The sequence below is a fragment of the Rhododendron vialii genome, chromosome 8a (genome assembly GCF_030253575.1).
Source record: "Rhododendron vialii isolate Sample 1 chromosome 8a, ASM3025357v1".
Lineage (NCBI taxonomy): Eukaryota > Viridiplantae > Streptophyta > Magnoliopsida > Ericales > Ericaceae > Rhododendron > Rhododendron vialii.
In genome coordinates, this window is record NC_080564.1 from 1,250,698 (window position 1) to 1,267,952 (window position 17,255).

Here is a 17,255-nt window from a genome sequence, read left to right on the forward strand (position 1 = left end):
TGACCAAATATGTCACGCCCCGCCCCGCAAACGGCACCCAGAGTGGGCCCGAGTCAGCGCGGCCACGTGGCATTCCACACAAAAGATCACACCACACTCTACAACCAATCAGAATACAACTTAGCGGAAGACTTCTCACAAAAAACACCACCAAGTCAACGCCAAAACCTCAACTCACAAGTTATAATAAATATCTCTCTCTTCAATTAATTACAAAACATTTAGGTTAACTTCTAGATGAATCAGCTACACAACAATCTAACCAAAGACATCACCCAGCGCTAGTCTCAGCACTCTCCAAAGCGTTGACCAGTAGGGAACCCACACTAAGCCACATGCTACCTGGCAGTACAAAAAGAAAAGCCAGAGTGTGTGAGATATAGAAATGCTCAATAAAATATCACAATACCCAAAAGAATATCAACGAGAATACACCACCAACATAACTGAAATAACCATATGAGTATAATAGTAATAATCACCACATCCTCTAAACACAGCAGTATTATCCAATAAACAACCACACAACAATAACTGAATCAACAACATGAATATAAATCACACAAGCATGCAGTGACACGTCTACCATATTCCCATGTACCCAAGGCATTGTGTCCCGCAAACCATGCTCCCAATCTCCGTTAATTAGACGGAATGGCATATGACATGGCGTGACTCACTCCACAATCCTTCCGCGGATACAATCAACATACAACAAGCACGCATACTGTAAGCCAAAACAACATATAGCATGATATACAATCTCCATAACATATATCCATATTAATAGTGTAGCAGGCCGAGCAAAATGGCTCGGGCCATTCCGAGCGTGACCCAGTATTCCTTCCAACTCCAAGACATCTTTCTTTGGACGTTCGGATCAGCAACCATAGCCGAGGGTCCCTGCAACCGAGGGTCCCTCTAATTACCACTTCCTTTGATTCTCCATTCCCTGCACCCGCTCGGTGTGAAGGATACGTTCGTTTGGATAGCTGCCGAAGGTCCCATAACACGCTCGGTGCCGAGCGTAGCCTGGCCGACGATCCAGCTCATCCGCATCAGAACAGTAACCATGGCAATGATGATGGTCGTGACGTCATCCAAACGGTTATGAGGACAATGATGGTGGCACGTGAAGGTGCCAGCTCATCATGAAAACGGTTGTAAAACCCTAAACGTGATGCAACAGTGACATCAGCCGACGCGTGTTGAGCGTTGGTGCAATCTTGGAGACCAAGCTAAGGGTTCCCTACAAATATCCCATTATGCCTACTTGGAAGAGAAATGCTCAAACAAAACCCTAGCTCCTAATCCCTAACTCCTTCTCGCAAGCAATTTGACTCTTGCACCGGAGGGCCATTCCGGAGTACCTCCGGTGTGGTCTCTTAGTCGTGCTTCGTTTTGCAGGACTGATCAAGGAAACAGGAGCTAACCAAGAACCCACATTCAGAAAGTACGAACCAACCGGAACGGAGCCCCCACAAATAGCTAAACCTCGGTTAGTATGATATCGTTGATATACAATCACCTCCACCGCATTATCTATATAACGATAATCATATCGAAAGCTAAAATACCATTAGTAGGATATACACTTACCACCACAGCAATATCTTATTGAGAAGTACCATATCAGACACACTCACCTTTGATTCGACTAGAGTATGCCAAACTTACGGTCCTGGCACCTCCTAAAAGACCAGCTCATTACCTAATCACAAGTTAACCCATATTAGCATATGAACATCTTGGGATGTTAAACCAAATGCTAGACTAACAAATCATAACATGCCTTCTACACTAGCTCATGGGGCAAACATTACATAAAGTCACCAAAATCTCTAGAGGTGTCCAGGAGTACCCACGTACCCGGGAGACCTCACACACCTTTCCCATACTCCAAGGTACTCCAACACACCCAAATATATCAAATATAAAGACCCACAAGTGTACAATCTCAACCAAACAGCCCAACACAACAAAACTCCCAAAACAGGAATGACAACCACAACCAGCCTGTCTTATTTTGGCCATATCTTTTTACTTGATTGGAAATAGCTTACCAGACTACCACCGTTTTTTTTTTTTTTTTTTTTGGCAAAAGGTGAGAAAGTTGTTATTCATCTGATAGGCAAAGCCTAAACATCAGAGAGATGAGAACCCCATGGGGGTAAAATGGATGTCCACAGACCGGACATGCCATTGGAAAGGGCTTTTTGAGCACAACAGTGCGCAGCCCTATTACATTCACGTTTAACAAAGCCAAAAACACAGGAAGTGAAAGAATTCTTCCAGATTAAACAATCATGGATAACTACTGCTATATCGGATGGAGGATTTTGATCATCACTGCAACTCCTCACAATCGCCTCTGCGTCCGATTCAATATGCACCTTAGACTACCACCGTTAGAAAGTAAACTTTCAGTACATAGATTTCGATATACTATAAGCCTTGTTTCGATTTATAACGACAAAGTTATGCCTGTTTGAAGTTTGAACACGAATCTGGAAAAACTGCGGCGAGGCAGCTGCGGGATTCAACCCTCAAACCTCCACCAACCACCTCAAAACCACCCAAACAGCCACCAAATCACCACCACCACATCTTATAATGAAAATTACACATATCTAACTCACACCCATGCCTCAAAAACAAACTCATAATAAAACCCAATGAATTCGACCCAAAACATGAACTTTGTCAATTTCCTTCCAAAACTCAATCCATGGAGAATCTAACCACACAAACATGAAATCAAATATGAATTATACTTCTAGAGTATAAGAACTTACCCGTTACCGAGTTGGATCACCAAAAACGGACCTCTCCTTCCTCCCTCCCCCTTAGCCGTGGCCTCTTCCTCCCCCGTTCTCTCTCTCTCTCTCTCTTCTCTCTCTCTCTCTCTCTCTTGCTATGTCGACAGAATTGGGGAGAATGAGGAAATATCCTCCTGATGGCTATTTAGTCACTTAGGAAGAAATCCCACGTGGTCACCTCCCCTCTCAACTTTATACTCCAAACCAATAACAATCTCCATACAAATCACACCAAGGCCCCTTATAGAATTCAATGAATACGAATTAAGCCCTGAATCTCAAAATTAAATCGAAACCCTAAATATCCTGGGACGGGTGTTACAAAATATGTATTTATGGTGTGAGAAGTTGATCTTATCTAACCACGTGATAATGAGCATTGTGCTCCTTCACATTTCAAAACACAAAAGAGTTATTTATGTATTGGAGAAGAGCCAGTAGCCAAGAAGTGACTCGCATAGAAGAGCGTGAAAGAAGAAAAGGCGCTCGGAGTTAGGGACGACATCAGGGGCTGGTTAATTAGTGTTTAGGACGGGTTCGAAATGAGCTGATACTTGTTAGTAAGAAAATGGTGGATGTATTCCTAAGAAAATGGTGGATGTATTCCAGAATAATTTTATGGGTACCGAACAAGCATTGTGTGCGAATCGGCACGCGAGGACCGCTTTCAAATCCCACACAAATTATTCGAGTCCTTCATTAATTTTAAAAATAGTTTTCCGGATGAACTCGTAAAAAATTAGCTGAATCGAATGTAACTATAATTCGTTAATTTTTAGGGCCATTTGGTGGCAGGTCCATTTTAAGCATTTTCTAGCGCCGCCCGTCCACACTCTATTTTCAAAACACTTACAGTCCACCGCTTAATCCAAGTACAAAATTACCCCTTTACGTAAAAACCACCCCATTTCGTCAAACCCAAACGTCACTTCTCACTCTCACTCAATCTCGCAATCGCTGCCTCTGGTAATCAACACCAGTGATTTTCCTGACGCCACATCCAAACAACAATTTCCGTCAATCAACGGCGGTGATTTTCCAGCAGCATCTCCGTGCGTGGGGAAGGAGCGAAAGGTGGGCCTAGCCGGCGTGGAGTAGAAGCTTGCCGAAAAGAATGGTGATCGGTGGCGGAGGCTTTGGTAACTGCCGAGTCGCCGACTCTCTCTCTCTCTCTTTCTCTCTCTAGTACACTACATGAATTCGAAGCTGGAGAACAGTTTGGCCTTTTGCTGGTTTATGAAAGATGAAAATAGAAAAGGAAATGAACACAACTGGAGCCTTTTCCCTGGTTCGAAAAGATGAAACTAGAAAAGGAAATGGAGAGAGAGAGAAGCGAAAGCCAAAATCTGGGCTCCTTAGGAAAAAAAAGACTATCACATGCTGTCTCTTTTTTTTTTTTACATGATGCTTTAACTTTGTTTGGTTTAGATTTTGAAGAAAGTTTTTTTATACAATGAGTGGAGAAAAAGACAGAGAAATGAAAATAATAACTGATAATAAAATTTATTGGAAACCGTGCACAAAAAAAGAGGTTCAGTCTGGAGAGTGCAAACTGACGACAGTCTTTGAGACTTCTGAGAAATTTTTGGCGCTTTCGTGACCACACTCTCGCACATGCTCACGAACACCTTTTACGTGCCTTAGTTTGTTATTGTTTATAAATTTCAACTTTTTATGGGAAAAAATTGCCACATGATAAATAAATACATTAACTTTTTATGTGTGACACAAAAAAAAATATAACCTTATATGTTCTATTTTGTCATTCTAATTATAACACATGTAATGTTATACTCCTATGTTATGTATGTGACACACAAAGCATACAAGTAACATTATATGTGTTACTCTGTCATTCTAATTACAACTCAAACAAATACATATAACGTTATAGTATGGCACACAACTCAAACAGATAATCTTATATGTGTTATTTTATCATCCTAATTATAACACAAATAAACACACACTGATAACATAGCATGTGCGATACACAAAGCACACAGATAACCTTTTATGTGTTCTTTATCTATGACACTAGACTAAAACACATTTCGATTTGTACCATTTTCCCTACAATAGATATGGCTATTCGTCTAAATTCATACTCTGTATTATCCCAAAAGCCCAACAAATAAGTTTATTTATGCAAAATATGTACTCTTTATAATAGCAATAAATTAATAAATGTGACTATCTGTCTAAATCTATACCGTGTATTATCCCCAAAAGACTAACTCTGCGAAATCTATTTTCTTTATAATCGCAATAAAACCAACAGATATGATTATCTACCCAATCTATACACTGTGCTATTCCAAAAGTTCAACAGATGAGGTTATATTTTTTCGAAAGTTTATTATATATAATCACAATAAATCAATAGATGTAATTATCTGTCCAAATCTATACTGTGTATTATCCCCAAAAGACCAGCAAATAAGATTATCTCTGTGAAATATGTGTTCCTTATAATCGCAATAAAACCAACAGAAGTCGTTATCTGTCTAATCTATACAAAAGTCCAACAAATTAGGTTATTTTTTTGAAAGTGTGTTATGTATAATCCCAATAAAAGTAACAAATATGACTATCTATACAAATCAATATTCTGTATTATTTCAAAAAGACTAACAAATAAGATTATATATGCAAAATCCCTATTTTGTATAATTGTAATAAACCAACAGATATGATAATCTGTCTAATCTAGAGAAATTAAACCAAGAGATTTCCTAAGGTACTTAAACCTAAGAGAATTTGAAGGCTTAGTGAAAATATCCGTTTTTTGATCTTGTGTGGGTATAAACTCAAGTGCCATGACACCCTCTTCAACCAAATCACGATAGCCCAATATTTTTCGTGAAAAAGTGGAGGTAAATATTTTAATTTCTTTTTGTAGGAAACCAAACAATTTGGCTAAAAATTTCTAGACCCAACAAAATAAAGGAGGAAAAAAACTCCAAAATCATATTTGTAATATCCGCAGTTTTGAAACATATTTCATCAGTGCACAAATTATTATACGTGTTGTCAGTCTCACCTACTCTCTTATTCATAGCTATCCATTCACATCATTTACACAAATTAACACTCGATTTCAAAAGAAACTTATTAACTGAACATACTAACTAACTTTAATTAGGAATATTGGGTCGTGGGTCTCTAAGCTAATTGTTATTTTTGGTCTGATTCTAAAGCTACTTATGAAATTAGGGACTAAATGGTCATGTCCTAAAGGTCTGGGCCAATCTGTTGTTTTCAGAAGTTTACCTAAAGGGGTCCATCTGTGAGTCATAAAAGTCTTGGGGCCACACTGTTTCTTCTCCAAAAGGCTAGGGGGTCAAGTGTAACTTTTCCAACACAGATACACTCCATGTCTCCATCTCTGCATCTGATTTCAGTAGATTGCATTGAAGGGTTGTCCGTCCATTATTAAATTATTCTATCCGATAATTCGACACTCAGATTTTTGGGAGAAAAATTATCGCCCCCGAATGAAGAACCCATTAGAATGGTTAAAACTTAAAATCCTTTACAATAGGAATTTGGTTTTTGGGGAACTCACCAGCTTCATTTCGGCGGCCGGTTTGCACAATTAATTAGCGGAGAGGGGAGGAGAGAGAATTGGGAGTGAGGGAGACAGATCAGAGAGACAGAAATGAGTGAGAGAGAGTAAACGGAACAAAGAATGAGATCGGGAGAGGGAGAGAGAGGTCCGGGAGAGAGGGGTTGGTGGTGGTTGGACTGTGAGTGGTCGCCGCATCCATGGCTGTTGATTAGTAGTTCATAGTGCGTGCGTGTGTTTTAGGGGTACCTTAGAGCAAGTACATCAGATTAGGTAAAAACTGAGCCAAAATTGTCAATGAACAGTGCACATCTTTCCTTTTAACTACGCACATCTCTTTCAATAGTACACCAATACTATTTATTTTACGAATGCTGCTACTGGTACAACACTTGCTGCACAGTAGTAGTGTACATACCATTTTTGCTCTTGTCTCGGGTCTCGCAAAGATGATCGGAGCCGCTCATTTTGTTCAAAATACTTCGTTTAGGGTCCTTATAAAAAATCACCTCAATCCGATACTGGGAAGGGTGTTTATGAATCATCAAACTTTGCTTCAAAATTTAGCAAAGTTGGATGATTCATAAACACTCTTTCCGGTATCGGATTGAGGTGATTTTTTACAGGGACTCCAAACGAAGTATTTTGAACAAAATGAACGGCTCCGATCATCTTTGCAAAACCTGAGACGAGAGCAAAAATAGTTTGTACACTGTATCTGTAGCTTTACTGTTATTAATTTTACCTATTTTTTATTAAAATAATATTTTCTTTTTTCTTTTCTTTTTCTTCTTTTCTTTTCACTATTCTTTTTCTTGTTGCAAGAGAGAAAGAGGCTAGAAGAGAGAGAAAATAATATTAATTATATAAATGATGAATAGTTCTTAGGTAAATTTACCTAAGCACTATTGCAGAATTTATTTTACATAACCTTAAAAGGGGCTATTGCTAACTTGGTGCAATGCTTATTTTGGGTTTTTGCTTAGGTAAAATATCTTAGATTATTTTACCTAATCTAGTGTACATGCTCTTAGGCCTCAAGACTTTTAAAAGCACGGATCTATAGCCTTAAAAAAAACTCAGCCCATACTTAATCTCCAAGACCCCTTCATAGTTGGACCCTACGCTAATTTTCTGTAATTTTTAGAGGAAATTAAATAGATATCCTCTTTGCTAGACTTATTTAGGTGTCAATCTTGGGGGTTTTAAATACTTATGTTTCCATCCTCAAATTGTCACTTTGCCCTATTATATCCTCCCCAAAGAGAGATACATACTACAGGGACGTGATTTTCAATTCCCCCACAATACTAGGGATATACATTATATATGGGATATACATGGACATGGTTTCCAATTCCCACATTAATAGGCATTATGCAAATCCCTCCCCCCCCCCCCCCCAAAAAAAAAAAATAAAATAAAATTGTTTCTCTCTGTCCTCCTCTCATTGGATCCAGAAACCCATGTACCCACCGTCACCGATCACCTCTACCGTCTCCATCCCACCGTCGCCGTCAACGTACCCACCATCGCCGTCAATCTGATAGTCCACTTTCCCAATCCTTATCTCGTTCAAAACAGGAAAAAATAAAGGAAAAAGAAGGGAGTAGAACGGCGTCGATCGAGAGAAGATTTCAAATACATAAACCCTCTCTCTTAGGATCAACAGAAGCCACGTCGAAACAGCAAGGCAGTGTCGATCTACACCCCACCTCCACGGCATCTCAAACGACGTTGATCTCAGTGGCGGCGGCAATCTAAAGTTTGGGTGGAAAAGATTTCAATTTATGGTGTCCCCATAGGTTTTGTGGAAATTCTCCTCTTCAAAATCCCTTTGCAAGAAGTTTAAAGGAATTTAAGTTATAGGAGTAGTAAGTTTTTGGCCAAAATTTTGGGTTAGGTATAATGTTTTCCTGAAATTAATTTGTCATTTTGACCTCATTTGTATCATGTTTTACGAAATTTGTCATGTTCGTAAAGCTTGCCATCGCTTCCGTCCTCTCATCGCCGCCGTTACCGAATTCCGTTGCCGAAATATCAGTTTTAAATATTATGTTTTTCGATATTTGTCATGTTTGTGAATTGATGATGTTTTGTTCATCTACCTCGATTGAAACCTACACTTCTCAAAACTTGTCATATTTTTTATTTGATCATGTTTTGTTCATTTATCTTGATCGAAACCTACACTTCTCGAACCTTGCTATATTTTTCGATTTTTTTCATATTTTTTAATTGTTCTTGTTTTGTTCATCTACCTTGATCATGTTTTGCCATGTTTTGTAAATTGATCATGTTTTGCTATATTTTCCGACTTACACATTCGTTTTGTAAGAATTGTATTTTCTTTTTAAATTTTAGAGGAATGAAAATATGAGAGAGAAGATTAGGAGAGAAAAAATTCAAAAGATTAGGTAAGAGAAATGTTTGAAAGAGGAGAGAGAATTGAGATAGAAAAGATTAAAAAGAAAGATTTGAAAACTTAGGAGAAAGAAAGTGTAATTTAGGATTTAATTGAATTTGAAGATGAAAAGATAAAGATTTAAACACATTAAAATAAGCACCTATATAAGTAGGATAAAAATGATCACTAAATAAAGTTCCCCTAATTCCTAATGCAACAATCCTGATTCTAAAAATTCTAATTGGAGGAGTGCTGGAGCATGAAGGAAAGATGACGTCATCCATGATGTCAGCATCCTTGATGAATCGAACCCGAATGTAATCCGTAACGTCAGGCAGGCCCCACCCCTAGTTTGGGTGTACGAATCGCATGAACACCACTCTTCTTTACTCTTTAGGCTCCGTTCCGGAACCTAAAAAAACTCTTATTTTTTAAGAAGGCAATTTCAAGCTCAAATATTATGGGCCTTTTAAAATCTAGAATATGCTATATGGATCTTTTCTGGAAGATCTCGATGAGATCTTTTATACAATGCAAAAAAATTTGAAAAATTATTTTTCATTTACTTCATTTTTGAGTTTAAAAATATGAAATAAACTGCTTATTTTTTAAGAAAGTTTCTGGAACGGGGCCTTAGTCAGCCCAGTACTCCAATCTCTATATATATGTACCCAGGACTCCCCTGCTGCTCTACACAATAACACTTCCAGTTTTTTAAGGAAAGGGGAAAGTGTTTATGCGAAAATGGCCGAGGTCGAGATGCCGGTGGTGAAGCTTGGAAACCAGGGACTTGAGGTAAACCAAAAACAAGCTATTTTATGGTTTTTTTTTTTTATCAACTTCTACCAGGAATGGATTATGGTGATTCTGTTTAATTAGGAGACAAAGGAACTGCTAATTTGAAGTTATTTCTATCGTACTTAATTGCCATTTCGATTATCTGGGAATCCAGAAACTAGTGTGTCTGTGCATAAAAAAAAGCATGATGCTTCACTGCTTCCTTGAGACCTCTCAACTGTGGGGTTCGTTGATTGTATTCCATGGAAATAGAGGCTGATGGGCCATTCTTACCCACATGATCGTGACCCATTTGTCCGGTGCTCTGGACTATGAATGAAGGAAACACCATAACGTGCATATAAATTGACTTGGGTCTCTCAGCCTGGCCTCTGATGCCTTCCAGCTGTGATTTGGCCATTTGGGGCATGGTTCCGCAACAAAACGTCCTTTAGCTCCTTGATTTTTGGAGGCAAGGCCACTTTTTTAGTGGTATTCTAAGAGCAGTCACTTTGTGCATACATTGCCGAAAGTTAGGTCTGTTTCCGATCCTCCCCGCCCATACCCCCAACGATTGGGGACTAGATGAGTTCTGTTATTGTTGTTGTATTGGCTTCCATTTCTTTGAAATAGCTGTTAATCCTAGAAGGTAGCTGCCTAAATGAACAGTTCAGATCATAGATACAAAATGTAGCGGACCCAGAGAAAATTCGAGGGGATTTTCAACAAGAGGATCTTCCTCAGGAGTGGCTTCAAATCAAGCATTTAATCCTCCTCAGGCTGAGTTAGACACTGGGTTTTCACATTCTCTGAGATTTTATAGGGTTGGGACAGGAAAGCCAAATTCTTGACTTACGGGTTACGTTTAGTCAAATTATGGGGTGGTGGGGCTCTGTGTGTGTGTCAGTGTGTGTTTTCACAATCTTTGAGTTTTGCAATGAACTTTTGTTTGTCATTCATTATCTAAACTTGGGGCAACCCTTGTTTCTACCAGGTCTCAAAAATCGGTTACGGCTGTATGGGGCTTACTGGAATCTACAACCCTCCTGTTTCTGACGAGGATGGCATTGCAGTAATCAAGCATGCCTTTAGTAAAGGAATCACTTTCTTCGATACATCAGATATTTATGGTGCTGACCATGCTAATGAAATATTAGTTGCCAAGGTAAGGGTATACAAGGACATGCTTTCATCTGTACATGATACGTGTGTATTTTGGCTTGGCCATTCATGCACATTCAATATACAGAGAAACTAATGATGGGAACTCTCTGTAATTATGAGAAATCGATTACAGTTGTTTCTTTGAAGAAGTCATGAAAAACTAAGCATGAGTTCTTCTTGGTATTGTGCTAAAGACCTGTGTGACAGTGTCGAACAATCATCACTTGATAACTCGCCATTGGATGATATATGGGTTATGCCTGGCTTCTATTAATTCACATTCACTGAACAAGCACATCTTGCAACTCAAGTTTTTCCATGTTTGTTACCAGTTCTATCCTCATTGACTGAGATGTGATGTACCATTGAATGTGAAAATTATGGATTTACACCTCGAAGCATCATCCGGGAGATGTTCTTTTTATATATGGGGTTTGAAGGGAAACACTTGAAGAATGAATTTTGGAGGATGATGTTTGTTCTTTTGGTTTTGGTGGTTACTTTGGTCTAAGTTCTAACTGTTTTTTGTTCCTATAAAGTTGAAAAGGAAAAGGCTTTGTGAACTGCCATACATGATCTATCAAGTATACTATGATATGTAGAAGAAGTTACTTGAAGTAGGCTTGTAGAACATGAACATCATAGCCTATTTCTCGAGTCTTCCAAATTTTGAAGACATTTGCAAATATTCATGTATTGGTGCTGAGAACAGCCAGTACTTCAACTTTCGGAGCTCTTTTCCTGAAGTAGGACAGATGCGATGTACTTCAAACGTCGTATTCAGTTTATCATAACGTTGTTACCAAGTGCTAACCCATGTCTTCGAAGTGGTTTGTCTACGTAGATCTTCTCAATTCAGAAGAAGACGTCTTCTCAATTCAGAAGAAGACGACCCGACTTATCAAGACCGTCTCAATTCAAAAGAACAAGATCTTCTTGATTCAGAAGAAGACGACCAGACTATTGTTGAGAATTTGATTTAGCTGGAATATACTTTGCATGATATTTTACTAGTTGCATTGCTGTTTTGATTTTTTGGCACAGAACATGAGTGCCTCCTTATCTACCACTTTTATCTGTATGTTTGGGACATTATCTTTGTTAGGTATTTTCCAAAGAAGAAATTCATCTGCTTTTTGGTTTCTTGGTGCGATATTTCATGTGTAGAACCTAAAAAATTGCAGGCATTAAAGCACTTGCCTCGCGATAAGATCCAGCTAGCCACAAAATTTGGATGCGTCAAGTCTATCCCTACTGAAATTGTGGTGAAGGGTACCGCCGAATACACTCGCTCCTGCTGTGAGGCTAGCTTGCAGCGCCTTGGTGTGGACTACATTGATCTCTACTATATACACCGGATTGACAAAACTGTACCTATAGAGGAGACCGTAAGTGTCTTGTTTCTTTTTTCCATTTCACTGAACCCCATCAAGCATGGGTGCTGCCATGTTCAGACAACTGGGGTTCATTGTATTATTGTAAATGGCTTTCATGCTTTGTCGAAAAATTCTCTGCAAAATTTTAGTGAGATCTTTATTTCCCACCCCTAAATTTTGGGAACTGTTGGTCCAACTTCTAACTCTAGTGTTTTTTTTTTCCTTTTGAATTTTCTTCTTGACAAACAGATGGGGGAACTTAAGAAGTTGGTGGAAGAGGGTAAAGTAAAATACATTGGATTATCAGAAGCAAGCCCAAACACAATAAGGAGGGCGCATGCCGTGCATCCTATCTCTGCTGTACAAATGGAGTATTCCCTTCTGACTCGTGACATTGAGGAAGAAATAATCCCCGTTTGCAGGTGCTCCATAATGCATCCAATAAAATTGTGCTAGAATGTTCATCTTGATTTTACTTAGGTTTTGGTTTAAAAGTTGGAGATGCCTGTTTGAATGTCACTCTTCGTCTTGACAACAAATTCACCCTCAGAGTGATGTTTATCAGGAGAATACACCTTACTTTGTACGTACCGTTCAATTTCCCCTTACTCATGTTTGTTATTTCTTCTCCATTGGAGTTTGCGTCTTAAAATTTCCAGTCATTCACTATTGTTTGTTACACCTCCATTTTGTTTTGATCTCTGCTTCCCCCAAACCATTTGTTGTTATCAGGGAACTTGGAATTGGGTTCGTTCTGTATTGCGCCACTGCTCGAGGTTTTTTTGGCGGCAAGAGAGTTGTGGAGGACGTCCCTGAATGTAGCACCTTGGTAGTGAACTGGAACTATGTATTTTATTTGTCATTCAGATAGCTCTTCATTTTGGTTGGTTCAAATAAACTAGATAAATGGATGGCTAACATTTTCTTTCTATCAGCAAACACATCCTAGGTTTTCAGGAGAGAATTTAGAGCGCAACAAGATCTTCTATTATCGGATAAAAGAGTTGGCGAAAAAGCATGGCTGCACCCCTATTCAGCTCGCACTTGCATGGGTTCTTCATCAAGGTGATGATATGGTTCCTATTCCTGGTGAGTGACTCATCAAAATTTTGATTCCACAAGTTTGAAGTGCTAGAATGTGAAGTTGTGTTCCTTTATTTTTGAAAAGATTTCCCACTGGGTTCATTAGTGCAAGAATCCAGATTAAGCAGGAGGAGTAGGAGTAGGATTTGCTGGTAACTGCTGTCTCCGTTCTAGACTACGCAAATTGAGCACTAAAGTTCAATTTCCATTTGATTGAAGCATAGAAATATAGCTCCAATGAACCTTGTTAAAAAATATGCAAAAAATGAAACGCGCTGATGTTAATTTTGATTAGAAAGGTTAGTCTGTGAGTTTGAGAGGCATGTACTCAAAGTCACAAAGTTGTTTTTCCTCCACACTTGAAGGTACAACTGGTGTGCTACAACTCCGATATTCAATCTAAATAAACACTAAGTGTTTTCTTTTTTCTATTTTGTTGTTTCGCTTTATGCAACAGTAACAAGCTTTTGGGCCGGAGAAAATCACCAAGCCCATTGTTTTGTTCTTGTCAAATTAGTCTACTTGTTTGTAAGTAACATCGCCAGATCATTTTGAGTTACCCTGCCCAAAGTCAGCGAACGCCGACTAGTATCCCTTCACTCCACATCATTTGTTGAATCTGCTCTAAGTGTTGTCCTTCTTCTATCTCTTCATACCTTGATTTGGTTGTAATAGTTAAGTTAGAATTTGAGCTCTCCTTTTACATTTCGTAGGAACAACTAAGGTTAAAAACCTTGATGAGCTCATTGGAGCTCTGAGAGTGAAGCTCACAGAAGAAGATTTGAAAGAGATTACTGATGCAGTGCCCATCCACGAGGTAGCAGGGCCTAGGATGTTTGACGCCTATTATCGAGCCACCTATAAGTTTGCCGACACACCACCGCTGAAGAATTCCAAGTGATTTTGGATTAACTTATTTGATGGTGAAATTCAACGTGCTCGTTGTTTACATGCTGAGGAAATAAATTTGTTATTGTGTCTCCTGAGTTGTGTTGCTATGTGTAGTATTTGCAATTTAGTGTTGTGTTGGTCTTCAAGTAGTGTAGGAGTGAGTCATAAGACACAATGAGAGTGTTGGAAGTATGAATGCAATGTATGGAGGGAACAATATAGTGAATGAAAGAGCTCTAAACTTCTTTAATTATCTTTTTTTTTCTTTTTCCGAGTGTTTGATTATATTGCTTTCTTGTCTTCGACAAAGTGGTATCAGAGTTACTATGATCCAGATGGCAGTATAGGGCATAATAGTATGGTGATGGTGAGAGATGACCAAAATATGTATTTATGGTGTGAGAAGTTGATCTTATCTAACCACAGGATAATGAGCATTGTGCTCCTTCACATTTCAAAACACAAAAGAGTTGTTTATGTGTTGGAGAAGTGACAGTAGCCAAGAAGTGACTTGCATAGGAGAGTATGAAAGAAGAAAAGGCGCTCGGTGTTAGGAACGACAATTGGGGCGGGTTAATTTTAGTGTTTAGGACGGGTTCGAAATGAGCACTCCTTTCCCTTCTTTCCTCCACAGACTCAGAGACCAAAAAGCAATCTGAATGCTGAATTACTGTTTTTTTCTTTTTGGTTAAAGAGTAGTACTACTAAAATAGGAGTTCTTTTATGGATGAGGATCAACTATTTCATATAAACAAGATTTGTTTTTTTCTACCTAAAAGTTAAGCTTTCGTTTTTCCACAAGTCAAGAGGCAATAAAAGTTTAATCATCCAGTTGTCCACCATATCTTCCCACGCGGTATTGTGCGTTGTCTTTACTATATTTCATGGCTATCCACAACTTTACGGATCCGGATCTTTTATGAGGTGTACAAACTTTATAATGCGCTAATACTTTTTTTTTATTTTACAAAACAGTACTACATACACAAATACGATCGCAATATGGCTTCGAAGCTGTCCTATGCACGTGGGACCCACAACATCTAATGGCTGTGAAACTATTTGTGTGGTCAGATATGTAGTCGGTGTTTATATTTGTAACATTTCCTTATTTTTTTATGGTATTTGAAACTGGTAAGAATTTTTCGTCTCATTTCTTTTCCTTTCCCCTCAGAATAAAAAATTTGAGTACAATAGAAGATGCGAAATAGATGCGACAAGATTTAAGACTAAAAAGAGTATAGGGTTGCTTTACACGGCAAATGGTGGGATGTTCACTGAAATTGTAGTCCTTGAAAAGGATTGACAAATAAAAAAACTGAGGCAGTTTCACATGACCACTTCAATATGAAAATACCGACGAAACTTCAAGAAGTGTCGAATACTTAACTACCAGTCCTTCTACAGCCACCGACGCGTGGCTTGCTGATTCTGCGCCGACGGCCATGCAAAAAATTTTGAATGAAAAATAAGAAGATTGAATCGAGCACTGTACGTATTAGATTGAGTTGATTTTTTACGAGTCTACTCGATTTTTTTAAAAAAAGTTATTCAACGGCTCAGATTTTTTGTGCAAGATCCAAAGTGGGGCCCGCGCGGCCGTCGGTGCAGAATCGGTAAGCCACCCGTTGGATTGCCGTAGCTTTTACGGATCGTTACAATTTTGCATTTTATATTAAGATTGAGGGTGTTAAGAACGGCATTAATAACCCTCCACAACACGCTGTGATTAATGATCACATAATTATAGTTACATTTACCTAACAATATTGGATAATATCAAGAAAAAGTCACTTTAAATGATTTTGTAATCCTCTTGAGCATAAGCGTCCATTTTGGGTTATTTGTTTGGTCTTCGTTCTGTCCACCTTCACATATGGTCTGTTTCTCGTACTTCATTCTTGTTACTCCATTATCGATGATTTTTTTTTTCCTCTCAACAAAAATAAAATAAAATCGAAGAGCTTTCTATCAAACTCTATATACTACTGTTTCATAATGGAGGAAGGTGCAATGAACGTCCACGTTTAGTTATTTTGTCAAAGGGCCATAATGAAAGGGGAAGAAAAGATGGGCCACTTTGGAGTTTGCACCATGTGAATGCAGTTCTTATTTTATTATGTGGAAAATAATCATTTAGTCAAACACTACGCATCACATTTATGTCATTTTGATACTCGCAGTAATTATCAAAATAAACAAGTGCATTAATTCCAAACTCTCTCTCGCTAGCGTTGCAGTGGTGGGCCTGGTGGCTTATACCCCGCGTTTTTCTTCTCCTTCATCGTAGATATAGAGTGATGTAAATTTTCCTAACATTTGTAAGGAAAAACGACGCTCGTGTATGAATCTCAATATTGAAGTTTCTAAGAAGAAGCCAATGATAGATAAAAATGAAAAATAAAAGCTACGCTACATTCACAATAATAATGAACATTTATTAATGTAATCTTGACAAATACAAAGTTAGTGATCTTTGCACTCATATATCCGTCTCAACCTCTCGTCTTTGAGAATTCCGGAAAAATCCTTCTATGTTATGATTTTTCTTTCACTGTGGCTGTATGCTTAAGGGCTATAAGTTCACCTAAGAAAGGTTAAGAAAAAAATGATTAATACAAATTAAATTAAAGATGCTTGGGGAATCATGTAGAATATTATAAATTCTTGGTTATATTTAAAATTCATAAAAATGTTTGAATGATATATGCAAAGTAGATTTTTAATTACATTTACTTTTAATAATGCATTTAAACAGAATTAATTCAATTAGCAGCTCGCAAACAATAAAAACCGAAATTTCTAAGGAGTTGGCGTGGTGGTCAAAATCTAGGACTTATGAGTTTGCTTACTTTTAATATTTCAGGTTCAAAACTTTCAAGGTGTCACGATTCCTCTGGAGAAAGTCCTTAGTTGGGCTCCTGATGCAGTAGCCAAGGGATTTTTACTAAGCGGCATTTTCGTAATATAACTGGCCGTGAATTTAGGCAACGAGCCCACCTGGGTTTAATCCGAAATCGCCCAACGGTCAGAACACATGCCTTCAGCCTTGTGTCGTGAGGATTTTAGCCTTCCGAGGCCATTTAGGCCTCTCAATGGGCCTTCGTTCCGTTTTGGGCCTTTCTTTACGCTCTTATAACTTTCCGCAGGCATTTCCGTTTCAGCCCATT

General features: G+C 38.4%; 1 protein-coding gene and 1 long non-coding RNA gene across 2 annotated transcripts; one reads left to right on the forward strand and one right to left on the reverse strand.

The window, feature by feature from the left end:
- Nucleotides 1–111: 111 nt before the first annotated feature.
- LOC131298219 (uncharacterized) lies at nt 112–3,172 on the reverse strand. The gene is made up of 2 exons (XR_009190470.1): nt 2,796–3,172; nt 112–1,711 (listed from the first exon to the last, which is right to left on the reverse strand). It is a non-coding gene; the product is annotated as an uncharacterized LOC131298219 (long non-coding RNA).
- A 6,262-nt stretch (nt 3,173–9,434) lies between these two features.
- On the forward strand, nt 9,435–14,335 carry LOC131298218 (perakine reductase-like). Its single transcript, XM_058323572.1, has 7 exons — nt 9,435–9,589; nt 10,566–10,736; nt 11,920–12,123; nt 12,361–12,533; nt 12,844–12,940; nt 13,047–13,200; nt 13,908–14,335. Exons 1-7 carry the CDS (start codon nt 9,539–9,541, stop codon nt 14,093–14,095), a joined length of 1,038 nt encoding a protein of 345 aa, XP_058179555.1. The 5' UTR covers nt 9,435–9,538; the 3' UTR covers nt 14,096–14,335.
- Nucleotides 14,336–17,255: the final 2,920 nt, after the last annotated feature.